Genomic DNA, 19,480 nt, shown 5'->3' with positions numbered 1-19,480 from the left:
ATCCAGGCATTGTAAGTTCAGCAATGTCTGGGAAGAGGAACATCACCATAGGCAATTAACATGAGCTGGTAGAAGTGGAAATGGCATTCCCACTCCCAGAAAGTGCTCAACAGCAACACAGGCATCCAAATTAGCAAGTATTTGGATAAAAAACAACACAATTTGGACATTTTATAAAAACGGTTTAATGTCAAACGTCTTCAGATTCCTTTTGAAGAAGTTTCCTCTCAATGTCCCCTCCCCTGGGTGACATCTTGACCATTTCAATTCCAATGTATCTCAGAGAACTAACATGATGTTCATCTTGTACAAAATGAACAGCAACCAGATTTTTTGTCTCAACCTGTCCGTATATTGCTGCGGTGCTCACTGATCCGTGTCTTAAGGCTTCTATGGGTATTCCCTGTGTAAGACAGACCATAAGGACATTTCAACATGTAAATAACATTGGTGGACGTGGCCTTTGATCTTTGTCCTGTGTGGGGGTGGATAAATGAGTTGCATTTGTACGTGAAGCTGCATTGAGACACATTTGTAATTACCCTCCAGAACCTTGAACAAGAAAGTTTCCCTTTTCTCTGGTGGCTAATCAGATTTAACCACAATGCCTCTCACAGTTAGGGGTCTTTTAAAGACCATACGTGGGTGATATTTAAAAATGGGTTTCAATTGTGGGTCAGTATCAATAATGTACCAGTGCTTCCTGATAATGTCCTCAAATGCCTTCCCCAATGGTGAGTATTGGGTGAAGCATGATGGGACATGTTCTGCTTTTCCTTTAACTTTTTGTTGAAGGCTTTCCAACTGTTAGTCCTTCACAACGACCATTTGCATGTTTTACCCAATTGTCTTTGTACCCCCTTTCCTTAAACCGTTGTGTGAGGTCCGTGGGCTGTTTCTGATAAGAAGCATCAGAGCTGCATATTCTTCTGATGCGACTGAATTGACTGATAGGGAGACTTTTAATAAGTGGACGTGGACAAAAGCTGTCACCTCTAAGGAGGGTAGGTTCCGTATAGAGATCTGTAGAGAGAAAACGGATTTGTGATAGGTTAATGGTGAAATGAAGGTGTTCATTCATAGACTTTAGATAAGCATGGAATTCCAAAAGTTCTTCCTGGGTCACTGTATATATCACGAAAATGTCATCCAAATATCTCAGAATTAAGAGAATATTGGAGGGGAAAGCATTAAGGTCTGAATTCAGCACCATGTGTTTTTCAAACCTTCCTAGATATAGGAATTAGGAGCCATAGTGTTCCCCATAAGCATAAATGGGAAATTATAATATGGCCTACCAAATGTTGGATATTATAATTATTGCTAAATTAGGGGTGAAAGTAGCCTAAGCCAGTAGGCTATATGGTCCAGTACGGAGTATTCGCAAAGCAAATTATTATGGTAAAGGTAGCCTACTTTTTTAAGTGATATGTTTGACCATCAGATCACACAACACTTATAATATGCAAAGCTGAGCCTGCGCAGACAGCGAAAAACAACAGTAAACAGTATAAGACATGCCACAGTATCCAGTCTAAAATCAGCATATTCCAGGCATCTTATCCGGGTTATTGTAAACGGATATGATGTTTATATCAACTCAAAAAGAGAATACTTGATTATCCCAAATAATAACAGGATATTGGTGTGCATTTAAGCGTGGTCAATATCTCAATGGGAAGCCCATCCTCCTATTTTCAGAAACTGGGAGGCATTTCCTGAGGCTATTCAATCAACTTGGATATTTGGCAAACCTTTTGTTAAGGGAAATCGTTATGTTGTTGCACCATGTATCTTCATTGTGGCCAATGGGTGCACTTGAGGATATACACTATTTGACCAAAAGTATGTGGACTCCTGCTCGTTGAACATCTCATTCCAAAATCCTGGGCATTAATATGGAGGTGGTCCCCCATTTGCTTCTATAACAGCCTCCACTCTTCTGGGAAGGCTTTCCACTAGATGTTGGAACATTGCTGCGGGGACTTGCTTCCATTCAGCCACGAGCATTAGTGAGGTCGAGCACTGATGTTGGGCGATTAGGCCTGGCTCGAAGTCAGTGCTCCAATTCATCCCAAAGGTGTTCGATGCAGTTGAGGTCAGGGCTCTGTGCGGGCCAGTCAAGTTCTTCCACACCGATCTCGACAAACCATTTCTGTATGGACCTCGCTTTGTGCAAGGGGGCATTGTCATGCTGATACAGGAAAGGGCCTTCCCCAAACTTGCCACAAAGTTGGAAGCACAGAATCGTCTAGAAAGTCATTGCATGCTGTAGCGTTAAGATGCACTGGGGCAAGTAGTGTTCTCCTGGCATTCGCCAAACCCAGATGGAGAAGTGTGATTCATCACCCCAGAGAACGCGTTTCCACTGCTCTAGAGTCCAATGGCGACGAGCTTTATACCACTCCAGCCGACACTTGGCATGGTGATCTTAGGCTTGTGAGCGGCTGCCCGACCATGAAGCTCCTGAAGAACAGCTCTTGAGCTGATGTTGCTTCCAGAGGCAGTTTGTAACTCGGTTGTGTGTTGCAACAGAGTACAGATGATTTGTACGCACTACGCGCTTCAGCACAAGGCCTACCACTTTGCAGCTGAGCCATTGTTGCTCCTAGACGTTTCCACTTCACAATAACCAGTACTTACAGTTGACCAGAGCAGCTCTAGAAAGGCAGAAATTTGACGAACTGACCAGTTGGAAAGGTGGCATCGGCATCCTATGACGGTGCTACGTTAAAAGTCACTGAGCTCTTCAGTAAGGCCATTCTACTGCCTGTTTGTGTATGGAGATTGCATGACTGTGGTCGATTTTATACACCTGTCACCAAAGGGTGTGGCTAAGCTAGCCGAATCCACTCATTTCAAGGAGTGTTCAAATACTTTTGTATATATAGTGTAATGCCCTGATGCTTAATTTCAATTTTTATGGTGTGTGTAATAGTATATTTAAGCAATAATGCCCGAGGAGGTGTGACCGTGGTATTTCGCCCATATACCACAAACCCCTGAGGTGCCTTATTGCTATTATAAACTCGTTACCAACCTATTTAGAGAAGTAAAAATAAATGTCATACCAGTGGTCAGTTTAAAATATTCAAGAGCCCTTTAGTAGACAGGAACAAATAAAAATAGGACGCCCGAGGAAAAGATTAAGCCTTCTTTCTGAGGTGGAATGCAATTTCTGTCAAATAAGTAGCCAGTGTTTTAATTGGACATTAAATAACATTTTAGTTGGACATTAAATTTGAGGGTTTTCAACTGGTGTTTTAGGCAGCAACTCCGTCAGAGACACAAACCAGTGGGTATAAAAACAAAACAGGAACATTTGGAACTGATAAAACTTTTATTTCACTTTAAATTGTCTTTTACATTTCCTGATAACATGTAAGGTGAAACTAGAACTGTTTTAAAAGACATACACAAATTTTGTTTTACGTCAATAACCAGTTTTTTTTGTTTGTTTGTATTTTTTTTAATGCTAGTCTAAAATGTCACAACCACGTGCGCACTAAGCAATAAAACCGTCACAGAAGCAAACTTTAGGCAGAATACCGGTCAGTAAAAATAAAGCAATTGGAGATACCAGATATACAGACAGGCTCGGTTCCACATTCACTACTGCATTTCTTTTTTATATATATCAAGCGTAGAATAACTGCCATTTGCTCAGCTAAAAGGGGAGATTTTTCTTCAGTGCATGAAACATGGTCTTCAGCAAGACCGACTGAGACAGATCAATTCGACACCTAAGTGGAATGTTATGGTGATGACAAGGTATTGTGACACTGAGTGAATTCAGCTACCTCTTAAGGGTCCTTGCACTACTCCAGAATCTAACCCGTCCACTGACCGCATTCCACTGTTATATGGTCTCCTCTGGAGATACACAAAACAAAAGCATCAATGCCATCTCTGACTATGATAGACAACCTCCTTACACAACTTACATTAGGGGACTTGCTTACACACTCGTCGTGGGCAAAAGCATACATTCGCTTAGATATCATTTCATGAAGGAAACTGGTCAGTTTTGTACTGTCAGCATAAGGCTATCAAGATAGGCTTGAATAACCAAGACGTCAAAGTTCAACGCAAACGGCTTTAAGGTGTTTCTTTGCAAGCAGGTTAACATTTACATTTAAGACAGATTTATATTTACCGCAAACGTTTACAATTTACAGTTGAGCCAAAGAGTGAGTCATTATTACACAAAGCAAAAAGTAACATTTAAGAATAAACCAGGATCATTGTACTGATTTCAAACAGCACCTTGATGACAGCTGTTCAGGAGAATGGTCCAGGTTTGTTCAAGAAAGGTATATTGTCTTAATGTTAGGTTCTGATGGAATGTTATATTTTTTCTTGTTTTTAACTGGACAGATGTGGAATGGCAAAACCTACAGTAGGGTCCCTTTTATTCATTTTAATTCCATATGCAAAATAAACAAACAATACACAGCAATACGCATGTTAGTCAGTGTCACAATAGAGCCCGTTATACCATTCTGTATGAGGTCACAGCAGAATTGCACTGCTACTCAAACCATACAGTCCTGAATTTTATCATCCAGAATGTGATTTTGTGGAGAATAACTAAGCATCACAGTGTTTGTTGAAAATAAAACAGACAGTTTAATACATTTTCTGAGTCAAACCAGCAAATCGCAAGTACACTAGGAAAGCAAAAAAATGGATACTATAAATGCATAAACTTGCTAGGTGAAAGAACACATCTTTTTTTAAATGTTTGGAGGGAATCAAAAGGAAGGGAGGTGGAGGAGAGAATGGCCATGCCACTCAACTGGGCAATTTTATAATTGTTTTCTCTCCTCACAAAACAAGACTCGGCTTGTTAACAACTGAGTGTTACCCTGTTGCCTTTGAGCATATCGGAGAAAGGGCACAACTGGTAGGTCAGGTACAATTCATGCTGCTCGTCATACAGAAAGGAAGAGGCTGGATGGAGCGGGAATGTACGGGCTGTATATGTGTAAGAGAAGAGAAAGGGTGTGGGTGGATTAACAGTGATGTGCAACGCCTTTAGTTCTCCCCTTCGCCGGCATCCCCCTCATCACCCTGGTTTTCTGATGTCCACAGCTGCAGAGGGGGAGAAAAACAAATCCAACCATTGAGTTCATTGGATTCAGACACTTGAGGTTTTCAGTTCCAAGAGTATCAAACTATTATGCATTTGAATGGCATTACATCGACAAGGCGTGTATTGGCAGTAAGCACTTACAGTGAGGTTGTCCCTTAGTAGCTGCATGATCAGGGTGCTGTCTTTGTAAGAGTCCTCGTTCAAGGTGTCAAGCTCGGCGATTGCTTCGTCGAAAGCCTAGAGGGTAAACAGGTAAAGGGCGTAAAAAATATTTTCTGAAAGACCCAGAATACAAAAACCTACAATGCCTCAAACATATTTTAAATGTATTACCACTAAAAAGGGCTTACCAACTAACAAATCTTGGCATACCAGATGACAAAGCACCATCCATTAAAGTCTATTTTTGATTCAATATCTGGCAAATGCCAACAGCACGAGCACCGGTGTTAAAGAGCAGGTTTCTGTCACGTACACTACATGACCAAAAGTATGTGGATACCTGGTCATTGAACATCTCATTTCAAAATCATTGGCATTAATATGGAGTTGCTCCCCCCCTTGCTGCTAAAACAGCCTCCACTCTTCTAGGAAGGCTTTCCACTAGATGTTGGAATGTCGCTGAGCATTAGTGAGGTCGGGCACTGATGTTGGGCAATTAGGCCGGGCTCAAGGTGTTCGGTGAGGTTGAGGTCAGGGCTCTGTGCAAGTTCTTCAACACCGATCTCGACAAACCATTTCTGTATGGACCTCGATTTGTTCACGGGGGCTTTATGCTGAAACAAGGAAAGGGCCTTCCCCAAACTGTTGCCACAACATTGGAAGCACAGAATCGTCTAGAATGTCCGTGTATGCTGTAGCATTAAGATTTTCCTTCACTGGAACTAAGGGGCTTAGCCCGAACCATGAAAAACAACCCCAGACCATTATTCCACCTCCACCAAACTTCACAGTTGGCACTATTCATTTGGGCAGGTAGCGTTTTCCTGGCATCCGCCAACGCCAGGTTCGTCCGTCAGACTGCCAGATGGTGACGCGTGATTCCTCACTGCAGAGAACACGTTTTCACTGCTCCATAGTCCAACGGTGTCGAGCTTTACACCACTCCAGCCAACGCTTGGCATTGCGCATGGTGATCTTAGGCTTGTGTGTGGCTGCTCAACCATGGAATCCCATTTCATGAAGCTCCTGGCGAACAGTTATTTTGCTGATGTTGCTTCCAGAGGCAGTTTGGAACTCAGTAGTGAGTGTTGCAACCGAGGACAGACAATTGTTACCCTCTACGCGCTTCAGCGGTCCCATTCTGTGTGCTTCTTTGTCCTACCACTTCGCGGCTGAGCCACTGTTGCTCCTAGAAGTTTCCACTTCACAATAACAGCACTTGCAGTTGACCGGGGCAGCTCTAGGGCAGAAATTTGACAAACTGACTTGTTGGAAAGGTTGCATCCTATGACGGTGCCACGTTGAAAGATACTAAGCTCTTCAGTAAGGCCATTCTACTGCCAATGTTTGTCTATGGGGATTGCATGGCTGTATGCTCAATTTTATACATCTGTCAGCAACTGGTGTGGATGAAATAGCAGAATCCACTCATTTGAAGGGGTGTCCACATACTTTTGTATCTATAGTGTAGCTGTGCAGGAGGGGCGTGTTTGTGTTCTGTATTGATTCGGTTAGGCCAGACTCATGCTGATCACACAGGCGCTGCTGTGTGATGGAGGAACGTGTGTTTGTGCGAGAGATAGTGTATAGCGGTGCCCCACCGCCTTCGCCAAACTGCAGGCCTGCTCGGGGGAGTTGAGGATCTCATAGTAGAAGACAGAAAAGTTGAGAGCGAGCCCCAGCCTGATGGGGTGTGTCGGCTGCATGTCCTTCTTGCTGATGTCAAATGCCTCCTGGTAGGCCTGCTGGGAGTTCTCCACTGTGGCTGTGACAGAGAGGGAGAAGAGGTCCAATTAATTAACGGCATCATGCTTTTGTTGAAGTGAATTCATGTTTCATTTCACAGCCCATCTCCTGTATAATGGAGAGCGTTGAGCCAGTAAACGAAAGGTTGTTAGATCAAATCCCCGAGCTGACAAGGTAAAAATCTGTCGTTCTGTCCCTGAACAAGGGACACCCACCGTAATTGTAAATATGAATTTGTTCTCAAATGACTTGCTTAGTTGAATAAAGGTTAAATAAAATAAATAAATGTACTATGAGGACATCAAATTGGAGGTTTTGCTTATTTCCATGAAAATCAGAGGCTGAAGAAAAGTGGCTGATTAACAAATATGGGTGACTCAGAAGCTTCCCCATTGAACAGAGATGATCAACTTACTCTTCTTTGATTCTCCAGACGCCACCTCAGACAGATATCTGTAGTAGTCCCCTTTCATTTTAAGGTAGAACACCTTGCTTTCTGCCTGAGTCGCATTGGCGATGAGGTAATTGTCGAGGAGTGCCTAAAACAGAAAAAAATAGGGGTTGGTTGGGTGTCAGTCAACTCAAGTCCGCCCTTTCAACACAGGACCAAACAAAAGATTAATCCAAAATATATTATGCTTTGTAACCTGTATTTGGCCTCAAATCCATTCCAACTCACAATCAGAATGCCTAATGAAAAATGCCTGTTGAGTATAGGGCATTCCCAAATTGCCTGGACTCTAAATGAACCGGACTATAAATTAACTTAAATAAAGCCCCAGTGTTACACCCATCCCCATAACATCACGGGACACTTCATTTAAGAGAGAGGGGGGCCCATATGGAGTAGCAAGCGGCCGCGCTCTCTCACCAGCACGTCCTTGCAGATGTCCTGCAGCTCGGCCTCAATCTTCTCGCGGTACTCGCGTGCCATCTGCTGCTTCTTCTCGTTGCCCTCGGTCTTCTGCTCGATGCTGGAGATGACGCGCCAGGAGGAGCGGCGCGCCCCCACCACGTTCTTGTAGGCCACCGACAGCAGGTTGCGCTCCTCGTTGGAGAGCTCGCCGCCCTGCTCCGTCACCGCCTTCATGGCCGCCGCCATGTCGTCATAGCGCTCGGCCTGCTCGGCCAGCTTAGCCTTCTGTACCAGGTCGTTCTTGTCCATGTCGAGGCTGCGAAAGGGCACAGAGTTGTGGTCATAGTCAAAAGCAAGCAACATTGAAAATTGAGAAAACACTGGGGTCATCGTCAATTCGGTCAATTGACAATTAAATAAACTTGAATAAACTTGCCTTTCAATGCTTTTTAATTTCAGTTTACTTCCCGATTGAATTAAAATGAAATTGACATCAACCCCGGAACAACTCTGGACATGCTATCGGGTTGTCTATATATCAGACATGAGGCCCTCCCCTAACAGAGTATGTACTAATATTTGGCCTAATTACTGATTATTCAATAGGCTATGTATTAAAACAGATTAATACAATCAGAACATTATATGTCAACATGAAAAACCTTTCAGATACCACTCAGGAGTGAGTAGTTCTGATTTCATAGTTCTGCAGTTTTCACTATTATTCTACAATGTAGAAAATAGTAAAAATATAAGAAAAACCCTTGAATGTGTTCTAAAACTTTTGACCGGGAGTATACATGACCAAATTACATGTTTTTGCTCATCCATTTAACACACATCCATGTACTTTCACAAAAAAAGGCACATTATATAACTTTGTATTGAGACATCGTGTGTTGTCAAATATAAGATTATTTTTAAGGAGGAAAGCCTCCACTGCTGGTCCTCGAGTGACATAGTGCAAATGTGACGAAGTAGAGAATTCGAAATGCATATAAAACCTTGTATAATTAAGTGTACACATCTACGTAATTTCCGGTATACTCATTATAGTGATGAACATTTCCATACTACGCCTATCATATAGCCTGTGTTTTGGTCTGAGTGACTCCAAGATGCTCCTTTCATATTATTAATTTACTAAGTGTTGCCTGCTCTTCGATTCACAATATAACTACAATTAGTGTAGGTCTAATAAATACTTGAAGTTTAGGCTACACTAAAGTTCCATATGCAATAGGTTATAGCAAGGAGGACACCATATGTATGGTGTGAATGCGTGCAACGTTCAACCTATAGTAGGCTAGGCTATATCAACACCATTTTTGGATACGATACGCTAGCCAAGCTAAAAACACATCCGTGACAATGAAGACAGCTCTATTGTTAGGCTATAGGCTAAGGCCAGTCAGTCAATAGCTTGTGTTGCAGGAAAGCATGATCAGATTGTGTGTCTTTTACTACATCGGCTTCATTCGTTTTTTAAGCCAGGTTTCACCTCAGTGAATTCTTGGAGTAGCTGCGCCCTCTACTGGACACTTGGTGAACCTAGCCTGACCAGCCAATTTACCAGGGCCTAAAATAAACACCCCGCTACCTTCCAAATGTGGGTAGATTTTGGCGTTGGCGGGTTAAATGTCTATTTCACCAGCCACGTTGGCGGGTGGTCAGGGCTCCACAGTGCGAGTATTTCACTCGCATTTGTGAATAGAAATAGTCAAGTATGATCAATCACACTTGTCTGCAGTAGCTGTTTTCAAAATATTTCTGCCGTTTTGTTTCATAGCTGGTAAATTAATTGCACAAAGTCAAAAAACTACAAATCCTATATAGCCTATTCCACCTCGCTCTGCAACACTGCCTGGCTAGGGGCTGTGCGCACGTGAAGAACAGTGAAAGATTCATTTATTTTTTAGAAGTGCTGCACACAGGCATAAAAGTAGGTCTAAAACAAACATCTACTGAAGTGAGACTTTGTCCTTGTGTTTCTTGGCTATTTACATTGTTTTGTTCACATGCTAGGTTGTTTTTCTATGTTTGAGCTTTAAATGCTAGGGAAGAAAAGACAACGCTTCTTCTACTAGTCAGACAATCTCACAGGCACAAACATGACTTGAGTCGCACTACAACGGTAACCTCACCCATTTATTGTCTAGTCTGTGATATTTTGGTTAAAGAACACATCACAAAAAATGAAAAACAATAACCCACATTGCTTCTTACAAAGCATGCTCATCTGTTCGTTTGTGTTTTCTTGGTGAAATTTGTGTGAAAAAACATGTTGGCCAGTAAAAAAATCAGAGAGGCTGGTAGATTTTTTAAAATCTACCTGTCACAGTCGCTGGTGTACCAAAATGTAAATGTTATGCCCTGCCATTTACACGTGACAAGGACGGCTAGATTATTATTATAAAAACGTTGTAGGCATAACCCACTCGTAGGCAAGTATACACATCCATGCAGCCTCATATGCTAAGACATTATTAGGCCCTAGCAGTGTGTTTGTGAAAAAGGCAGATGAAATCGTAAATGTATCTTGCAGATGCTAAACTCTTTCAACTGTCGATCAGCAGTTTTAGGCCATAATCTGAAGACCATCTTTAAAACAAGGGTTTTCCAAACTCAGTCCCCGTGTGCACATGTAGGTTTTTGCCCCAGCACTACACAACTGATTAAAATAACCAACTCATCATTAAGCTTTGATTATTTGAATCAGCGGTGTAGTGCTAGAACAAAAACCTACATGTGTCCCCAATGAGGAATTTGGGAAACCCTGTAACAAATAACCATTATAGGAAATGAACCTTATCACTTCATTTAAATTTGAGGTGAAACACAGCTCTAGACTTACACCTAGAGCAAGGAATGTTTCTAATTCCCTAGACACCAATAGAAAATAACATGAAATGGTCCCAGTACTCAGTGAAAACGCCGCAGGGGATCTTAGCTAAAGGTCGACTGATCTCAAGAGGTCGACCGATTTTCAAATGTTCATAACAATTGGAAATCGGTGGTTTTGGACACCGATTTGGCCGTTTTTTTTGGTTCACCTTTATTTAACTAGGCAAGTCAGTTAAGAACACATTCTTATTTTCAATGACGGCCAAGGAACAGTGGGTTAACTGCCTCGTTCAGGGGCAGAACGACAGATTTTTACCTTGTCAGCTCGGGGGATTCAATCTTGCAACCTTACAGTTGACTAGTCCAACGCTCTAACCACCTGATTACATTGCACCCCACGAGGAGCCTGCCTGTTACGCGAATGCAGTAGAAGCCAAGGTAAGTTGCTAGCTAGCATTAAACTGATCTTATAAAAAACGATCAATCATAATCACTAGTTAACTACACATGGTTGATGATATTACTAGTTTATCTAGTGTGTCCTGCGTTGCACATAATCGATGCGGTGCGTATCGTTGCTCCAATGTGTACCTAACCATAAACATCAATGCCTTTCTTATAATCAATACACAGAAGTATATATTTTTAAACCTGCATATTTAGCTAAAAGAAATCCAGGTTAGCAGACAATATTAACCAGGTGAAATTGTGTCACTTCTCTTGCGTTCATTGCAGACAGAGTCAGTGTATATGCAACAGTTTGGGCCACCTAATTTGCCAGAATTTGACGTAATTATGACATAACATTGAAGGTTGTGCAATGTAACAGGAATATTTAGACTTATGGATGCCACCCGTTAGATAAAATACGGAATGGTTCCGTATTTCGCTGAAAGAATAAACGTCTTGTTTTCGAGATGATAGTTAACAGATTCGACCATGTTAATGACCCAAGGCTCGTATTTCTGTGTGAGCAGTCTGACTGCGGGGTGGTAGGCAGCAGCAGGCTCGTAAGTATCCATTCAAACAGCACTTTCGTGCATTTTGCCAGCAGCCCTTTGCTGTGCTTCAAGCATTGCACTGTTTATGACTTCAAGCCTATCAACACCCGAGATTCAGCAGGTGTAACCGATGTGAAATGGCTAGCTAGTTAGCGGGGTGCGCGCTAATAGTGTTTCAAACGTCACTCGCTCTGAGACTTGGAGTAGTTATTCCCCTTGCTCTGCATGAGTAACACTGCTTTGAGGGTGGCTGTTGTCGTTGTGTTCCTGGTTCGAGCCCAGGTAGGGGCGAGGAGAGGGGCGGAAGCTATACTGTTACACTGGCAATACTAAAGTGCCTATAAGAACATCCAATAGTCAAAGGTTAATGAAATAGGTATAGAGAGAAATAGTCCTATAATTCCTATAATAACTACAACCTAAAACTTCTTACATTGGAATATTGAAGACTCATGTTAAAAGGAACCACCAGCTTTCATATGTTCTCATGTTCTGAGCAAGGAACTTAAACGTTAGCTTTCTTACATGGCACATATTGCACTTTCACTTTCCTCTCCAAAACTTTGTTTTTGCATTATTTAAACCAAATTGAACACGTTTCATTATTTATTTGAGGTTAAATTGATTTTATTGATGTATTATATTATGTTAAAATAAGTGTTCATTCAGTATTGTTGTAATTAGCATTATTACAAATACATAAATGGCCTGATTAATCAGCATCAGCTTTTTTGGTCCTCCAATAATTGGTATCGGTATCTGCGTTGAAAAATCATAACCGGTCGACCTCTAATCTTAGCTATATTGTTTTACCCATATAATTAATAGGAACTATTGTTTAACCAATGTATTATTATGGCCATGTTAACTACACTTATTATGGCCGCTAAGTCAATTTTGACTCTGATTTGTCACCTGCGTTAAGTTTATTTACAATGCCTGGAATACTATGACAGTATGGTATCCTAAAATACCAAGGCCAAACGTCTTAATTGCCACTGTATTAGTTATTATCGCTATTAAAACCGATAAAATGACAACCTGCTATTCTTTAATCACGGATTTAGCAATGGAACGTCCATTGCGGAAATACTGCAGCATTGCCCTATAAGATCCCTAGGCAACCTCATTGCTAAGGCGCTAGCTAGCGTGCTATATTCCTGTCCATTGAAGATGTTGGTAGTTGGCTAGCTACGCCCTCTGTCGCATTCCCTTGCGGAATTTTAAGATGGAGTGATACCGTTAGCAAACCAAGTAACGTTAGCTAGCGTAATTGAATGCTACCAATTAGTTGGATTTACTAAATGTCATTTTAATTCGTTATAAGCACCAGTTTTATTTTATTGTTCACGAATCGCAAAGGCCTGTGTATTGCAGTCCAGTCACTTGTAAAATTTGCTGGAGATAGCGTCAAGTTAGCATTAGCTTGCTAGCGCTGGTAAGAGATCTTGATTTCACGACGACCAGGATGTGAACGTTAGCCTGGCAAAATGTGTTTTTCAGTCTCTATACACATTTCATTATGGAACTATTTTTGATTCATATATTCAATGGCAGATCTCCCCTATTGGCTTACAATAATCTAAATCCTGGCTAGTTTGTGAGCTCTAGTTCGCCATTCAATCACACGTCTCGGCCTAAGTCATTGTACCCAGCCCCAAACCACAATAGGCACCTTCCGCCATAGATAGCGATTTGAGCCATTGTTGGGTCATTATGGTGCCAAAATGCTCTACCTTACCCTTGAAATAATACTAGAATCGACTTTATGCAAGTAAACTTACATTTAGAATGTATTTTGAATCTTGCTTTTTTTCTCTGAACGATGGGAGTATCAAGCTGTCCTCGGTTCGCTGCTCGGGATATTCAGGGCAGTACCACTTCCGCCTGCGCTGACACTTCCACTTCCGTTTCCTCTAAACCCCACCCTCCCCCGCCAGTATCTATGGTAACAGCACTCCGGTGTTTTCAGAGCGTTGTACAGGGTCGTTAACCGTCATAAAGACTACGGGAACCACCATAGAATGACGTAAGTGGTCACCATAGTTACTGCAGTAAGAGGGCGAAGCCAAACATGTTTTTTAACCTTTGTTTAACAAGACAAGTCAGTTAAGAACAAATTCTTATTTACAATGACGGCCTACACAAGAGGGATAACTGGGCCCAAAATCGTTAGTTTTTTTGGCTCACCAAGCGAATAGTTTTTGTTTGGCATACTTGATATAAAGTTTCGTAACGATTAAGGTAGCTACGAGGCAACTGAGGAAAAAACACTTTGTATCAGACTTGTGCCTGATCGTCACTTACCACGAACACAAAGTCATAAACCCCGCCCATTTCTACAATCTCCCTTCTAAAATATGATTTTAAACCTAACACGAACCTTAACCTACACTGCTAACCTTATCCTAACTTTTACATTAAAAACCCAAAAGCACGTTGTTGTCATTCATTTTTCGATAGCCAATTTTGACTTTGTGGCTGTGATAACTAGGAAACCGTTGTGCCTGTTGTCCACACAGAATATTGGCTATGATGGTCCCTCCCACCTGATCTTGCCTCCTCCCGAATTCCATTTTTGAAGACATTTATTTTCATTGTGTGGAGTATCTGGTCAATACAATGGATAATCTGTGGTTACCGTCTCCAAGAGACAGTTGACAGTCAGATGTTATGCTGCATTCATATCATGTGGGAAATTTGCCGCGTTTACATCATGTCGGAAACTCGTACCTCAGAGTTCAAATGATTGTATATTATTTACATTTTATTGGTTTAACTTTTTTTATTTCACCTTTATTTAACCACAACTGCGAACTGGCCAAGATAAAGCAAAGCAGTGCGACACAAACAACAACACAGAGTTACACATGGAATAAACAAACGTACAGTCAATAACACAATTGAAAAAAATCTATATACAGTGTTTGCAAATAAGGTAAGATTAGGGAGGTAAGGTAATAAATAGGCCGTAGTGGCGAAGTAATTACAATTTAGCAATTAACATGGGAGTGATAGATGTGCAGAAGATGAATGTGCAAGTAGAGATACTGGGATGCAAAGGAGCAAGAAAACAATATGGGGATGAGATAGTTGGATGGGCTATGTACAGGTGCAATGATCGGTAAGCTGCTCTGACAACTGATGCGTAAAGTTAGTGAGAGAGATATGAGTCTCCAGCTTTAGTGATTTTTGCAATTCGTTCCAGTCATTGGCAGCAGAGAACTGGAAGGAAAGGCGGCCAAAGCGCATGCTACGGGTGGGTGCTGCTATGGTGACCAGTGAGCTGAGATAAGGCGGGGCTTTACCTAGCAAAGACTTATAGATGACCTGGAGCCAGTGGGTTTGGCAATGAATATGAAGCGAGGGCCAGCCAACGAGAGCATACAGGTCGCAGTGGTGGGTAGTATATACAAAACGGATGGCACTGTGATAGACTGCATCCAATTGTCTGAGTAGAGTGTTGGAGGCTAATTTGTAAATGACATCGCCGATTTCAAGGATCGGTAGGATAGTCAGTTTTACGAGGGTATGTTTGGCACCATAAGTGAAGGATGCTTTGTTGCGAAATAGGAAGCCGATTCTAGATTTAATTCTGGATTGGAGATGCTTAATGTGAGTCTGGAAGGAGAGTTTACTGTTTGGGGGCCTCCCATCCAAATCACTAAAGAGTTGATCCGAGAGAAGATTATGTGAATAATATATACATGTAAATGTTGTCCGACCAATCAAGTCGATTAAGATATTAATAAAGGGGAACAAAATGTGAGGAAATCACTACCGAAATTATATAATCTCCTGTGCTACACTCTAGTGCTACACACGCAACGAACACTCTGGATCAAGGCTCTCTCTGTGCTAGTCTCCCTTCCGGGATGGCTACAAAGCCCTCCCCCACCCTTCTTTCGGTAAATCAAAGCCCCTCTTCCCCACCTACAGGCAGAAACTTAAGCAGGAAGTACCCATGTTAAGGACTGTTCAACATTCGTCTGACCAATCGAAATCTATGCTTTAAAATTGTTTTGATCATGCGGACTGTGAAATGTTCCAGGTCGCCTCTGAGAATAGTATCGACATATACACTGACTCGGTGACTGGGTTCATCAGGAAGTGCATAGAGGATGTTGTTCCTACTGTGATGATTAGAACTTATCCAACACCAAACCGCCAACGTGGGACCCCGCTGCTCTCAAGGATCAATACATTTTTTATAGTTTTATATGTTGCGTTTATTTTTTTGTGTGTATACAGTGCATTCGGAAAGTATTCAGACCCCTTGACTTTTTCCACATTTTGTTACGTTACAACCTTATTCTAAAATTTATTAAATAGTTTTTTCCCCCTTACCAATCTACACACAATACCCCATAATGACAAAGCAAAAACAGGACTTTTTTTGTTTGTTGCTAATTTATTAACATTTTAAAACTGAAATATTGCATTAACGTAAGTATTCAGACTCTTTACTCAGAACTTTGTTAAAGCACCTTTGGCAGTGATTACAGCCTCACGCCTTCTTGGGTATGACAGTACAAGCTTGGCACACCTGTATTTGGGGAGTTTCTCCCATTCTTCTCTGCAGATCCTCTCAAACTCTGTCAGGTTGGATGGGAAGCATCACTACACAGCTTTTTTCAGGTCTCTCCAGAGATGTTTGATCGGGTTCAAGTCCGGGCTCTGGCTGGGCCACTGAAGGACATTCAGAGACTTGTCCCTAAGCCACTCCTGTGTTGTCTTGGCTGTGTGCTTAGGGTTGTTGTCCTGTTGGTAGGTGAATCTTCAACCCAGTCTGAGGTCCTGAGCGCTGTTGAGCAGGTTTTCATCAAGGCTCTCTCTGTACTTTGCTCCGTTCACTTTTCCCTCGATCCTGACTAAGTCTCCCAGCCGCTGAAAAACATCCCCACAGCATGATGCTGCCACCACCATGCTTCACCGTAGGGATGGTGCCAGGTCTCATCCAGACGTGACGCTTGGCATTCAGGCCAAAGAGTTCAATCTTGGTTTCATCAGACCAGAGAATCTTGTTTCTCATAGTCAGAGTCCTTTAGGTGCCTTTTGGCAAACTTCAAGCGGGCTGTCATATGCCTTTTACTGAGGAGTGGCTTCTGTCTGGCCATTCTACCATAAAATCCTGATTGGTGGAGTGCTGCAGAGATGGTTGTCCTTCTGGAAGGTTCTCCCATTTCCACAGAGGAACTCTGGAGCTCTGTCAGAGTGACCATTGGGTTCTTGGTCACGTCCCTGACCAAGGCCCTTCTGTTCAACGTTCGTCTGACCAATCTAAATTTATGCTTCAAGATGGTTTTGATTATGCGGACTGTGAAATGTTCCAGGTCGCCTCTGAGAATAGTGGTTTCATCAGTTTGGCTGGGTGGCCAGCTCTAAGAAGAGTCTTGGTGGTTCCAAACTGTTTCCATTTAAGAATGATGGAGGCCATTGCGTTCTTGGAGACCTTCAATGCTGCAGACATTCCCTTCTTGGGGCTCCACAGACAATTCTTTCGACCTCATGGCTTGGTTTTTGCTCTGAAATGCACTGTCAACTGTGGGACCTTATGTAGACCTTTCCAAATCATGTCCAATCAATTGAATTTACCACAGACTCTAATCAAGTTGTAGAAACATCTCAAGGATGATCAAAAGAAACTAGATGCACCTGAGCTCAATTTCGAGTCTCATAGCAAAGGGTCTGAATACTTATGTAAATTAGTTATTTCTGTTTTTGCACCGGTGCACAAATACATGCTTTACAGAGTTCAAGTAACAGACATCTCAACATCAACTGTTCAGAGGGGACTGCGTGAATCAGGCCTTCATGGTCAAATTGCTTCAAAGAAACCACTACTAAAGGACAACAATAATAATAAGAGACTTGCTTGGGCCAAGAAACACAAGCAATGGACATTAGACTGGTGGAAATCTGTCCTTTGGTCTGATGAGTCCAAATTTGAGATTTTTGTTTTCAACTGCCGTGTCTTTGTGGGATGCAGAGTAGGTGAACTGATAATCTTCGCATGTGTGGTTTCCACCGTGAAGCATGGAGGAGGAGGTGTGATGGTGCTTTGCTGGTGACACTGTCAGGGATTAATTTAGAATTCAAAGCACACTTAACCAGCATGGCTACCACAGCATTCTGCAGCGATACGCCTTCCCATCTGGTTTGCGCTTAGTGGGACTATCATTTGTTTTTCAACAGGACAATGACGCAACACACCTCCAGACTGTGTAAGGGCTATTTGACCAATAATGTGTGACATGGTGAGGTTGGACCCAGGTGCAAGAGAAGAGACCAGACAAGGAATGGGCGGTTAAGGATAAGCACAATACTTTACTGAGAAACGGTAATGGAAGGATCACAGTAACTGGGAAAACAACAAACACCAAGTGTCGAAAACTCACTCAGGAGACAAATGCACACGGCACATAATTCAAGATTCAGCAAAGGACAACAGAAAACACACCTCTTTTAAAAGGGAAATCATAATGAGTCTCTAGGACTGTCTCTGCCACTCTCTGGTGACAGGTGGAACCATGACAGAAGGAGAGTGAAGTTGGCTCCCCTGCCTGTTCGGGGGGTGCTCGGCGGTCGTCGTCACCGCCCTACTAGCCGCCACGATCCCTTTTTCGTTTGTCTGTTTGTCTTATTAGTTTCACCTGTGTTCTGTTGTATGGCTTAATGAGCTTCAATTGGCCTAGCGTCGTCCGGGTTAGGGAGGGCTTTGTTGGTAGGGATGTCCTTGTCTCATCGCGCACCAGCGACTCCTGTGGCGGGCCGGGCGCAGTGCGCGCTAACCAAGGTTGCCAGGTACACAGTGTTTCCTCCGGCACATTGGTGCGGCTGGCTTCCGGGTTGGATGCGCGCTGTGTTAAGAAGCAGTGCGGCTAGGTTGGGTTGTGAATCGGAGGACGCATGACTTTCAACCTTCGTCTCTCCCGAGCCCGTACGGGAGTTGTAGCGATGAGACAAGATAGTAGCTACTACAACAATTCGATAACACGAAATTGGGGAGTTAAAGGGGTAAAAAAAATGAAAATAAAATAAGCTTATTAAACAGCATATCAAGAAGCTGATTAAACAGCACACCTTTTGCTGGAGACAATAAAAAGCCACTCTAAAATGCACAATGCCACAGATGTCTCAAGTTTTGAGGGAGCCTGCAATTGGCATGCTGACTGCAGGAATGTCCACCAGAGGTGTTGCTAGAGAATTTAATGTTAATTTCTTTACCATAAGCTGCAACCAACGTCATTTTCGATAATTTGGCAGGACGTACAACCGGCCTCACAACCGCAGACCACATGTAACCACGCCAGTCCAGGACCTCCACATCCGGCTTGTTCACCTACGAGATCATCTGAGACCAGCCACTCGGACATCTGATGAAACTGTGGGTTTGCACAACCTAACCATTTCTGCACAAACTGTCAGAAACCATCTCAGGGAAGCTTATCTGCGTTCTCGACTGCAGTCAGACTTGACCTGACTGTAGTTCGGCGATATAACTGACTTCAGTGGGCAAAAGCTCACCTTCGATGGCCGCTGGCACGCTGGAGAAGTGTGCTCTTCACTGTACCGGGCAGATGATAAGCCTCAAGTCTTGGGTACAAATGTTTTATACCAGTTTATGCAATGGACTCGTATCAATGACCTACAAGTGGTTCCCACTAGATGGCCAAGCTTCAAAGTCAAAATTGGCTATAATGTAAAAATGTATGAAAACAAAAATGAGCTTTTTGGTCTTAATTTAAGGCTAGGGTTAGGCATAAGGTTAGCAGT

General features: G+C 42.5%; 1 protein-coding gene across 1 annotated transcript; it reads right to left on the bottom strand.

Annotated features, from left to right (window-relative positions):
* Nucleotides 1-3,321: 3,321 nt before the first annotated feature.
* On the bottom strand, nucleotides 3,322-14,196 carry LOC110493854 (14-3-3 protein beta/alpha-1). Its single transcript, XM_021568372.3, has 6 exons — nucleotides 13,489-14,196; nucleotides 7,875-8,175; nucleotides 7,419-7,542; nucleotides 6,859-7,022; nucleotides 5,237-5,332; nucleotides 3,322-5,094 (listed from the first exon to the last, which is right to left on the bottom strand). The coding sequence occupies exons 2-6, from the start codon at nucleotides 8,166-8,168 to the stop codon at nucleotides 5,038-5,040; spliced, it is 735 nt and encodes a 244-aa protein (XP_021424047.1). The 5' UTR covers nucleotides 8,169-8,175; nucleotides 13,489-14,196; the 3' UTR covers nucleotides 3,322-5,037.
* Nucleotides 14,197-19,480: the final 5,284 nt, after the last annotated feature.

The sequence above is a fragment of the Oncorhynchus mykiss genome, chromosome 17 (genome assembly GCF_057628025.1).
Source record: "Oncorhynchus mykiss isolate SJ-2025 chromosome 17, ASM5762802v1, whole genome shotgun sequence".
NCBI lineage: Eukaryota > Metazoa > Chordata > Actinopteri > Salmoniformes > Salmonidae > Oncorhynchus > Oncorhynchus mykiss.
This window is presented reverse-complemented; position numbering and strand designations above follow the sequence as displayed.

What these genes read in the sequence shown, in the direction of transcription:
- LOC110493854 (XM_021568372.3), bottom strand. Translation starts at nt 8,168, where the DNA reads ATGGACAAGAACGACCTGGTACAGAAGGCTAAGCTGGCCGAGCAGGCC. An exon ending in GTCTGGAGAATCAAAGAAGA is followed by an intron (nt 7,023 to 7,418) that starts GTAAGTTGATCA and finishes TCTCTGTCACAG; the next exon opens with CCACAGTGGAGAACTCCCAG. An exon ending in CCTGCAGTTTGGCGAAGGCG is followed by an intron (nt 5,333 to 6,858) that starts GTGGGGCACCGC and finishes TTTACCCTCTAG; the next exon opens with GCTTTCGACGAAGCAATCGC.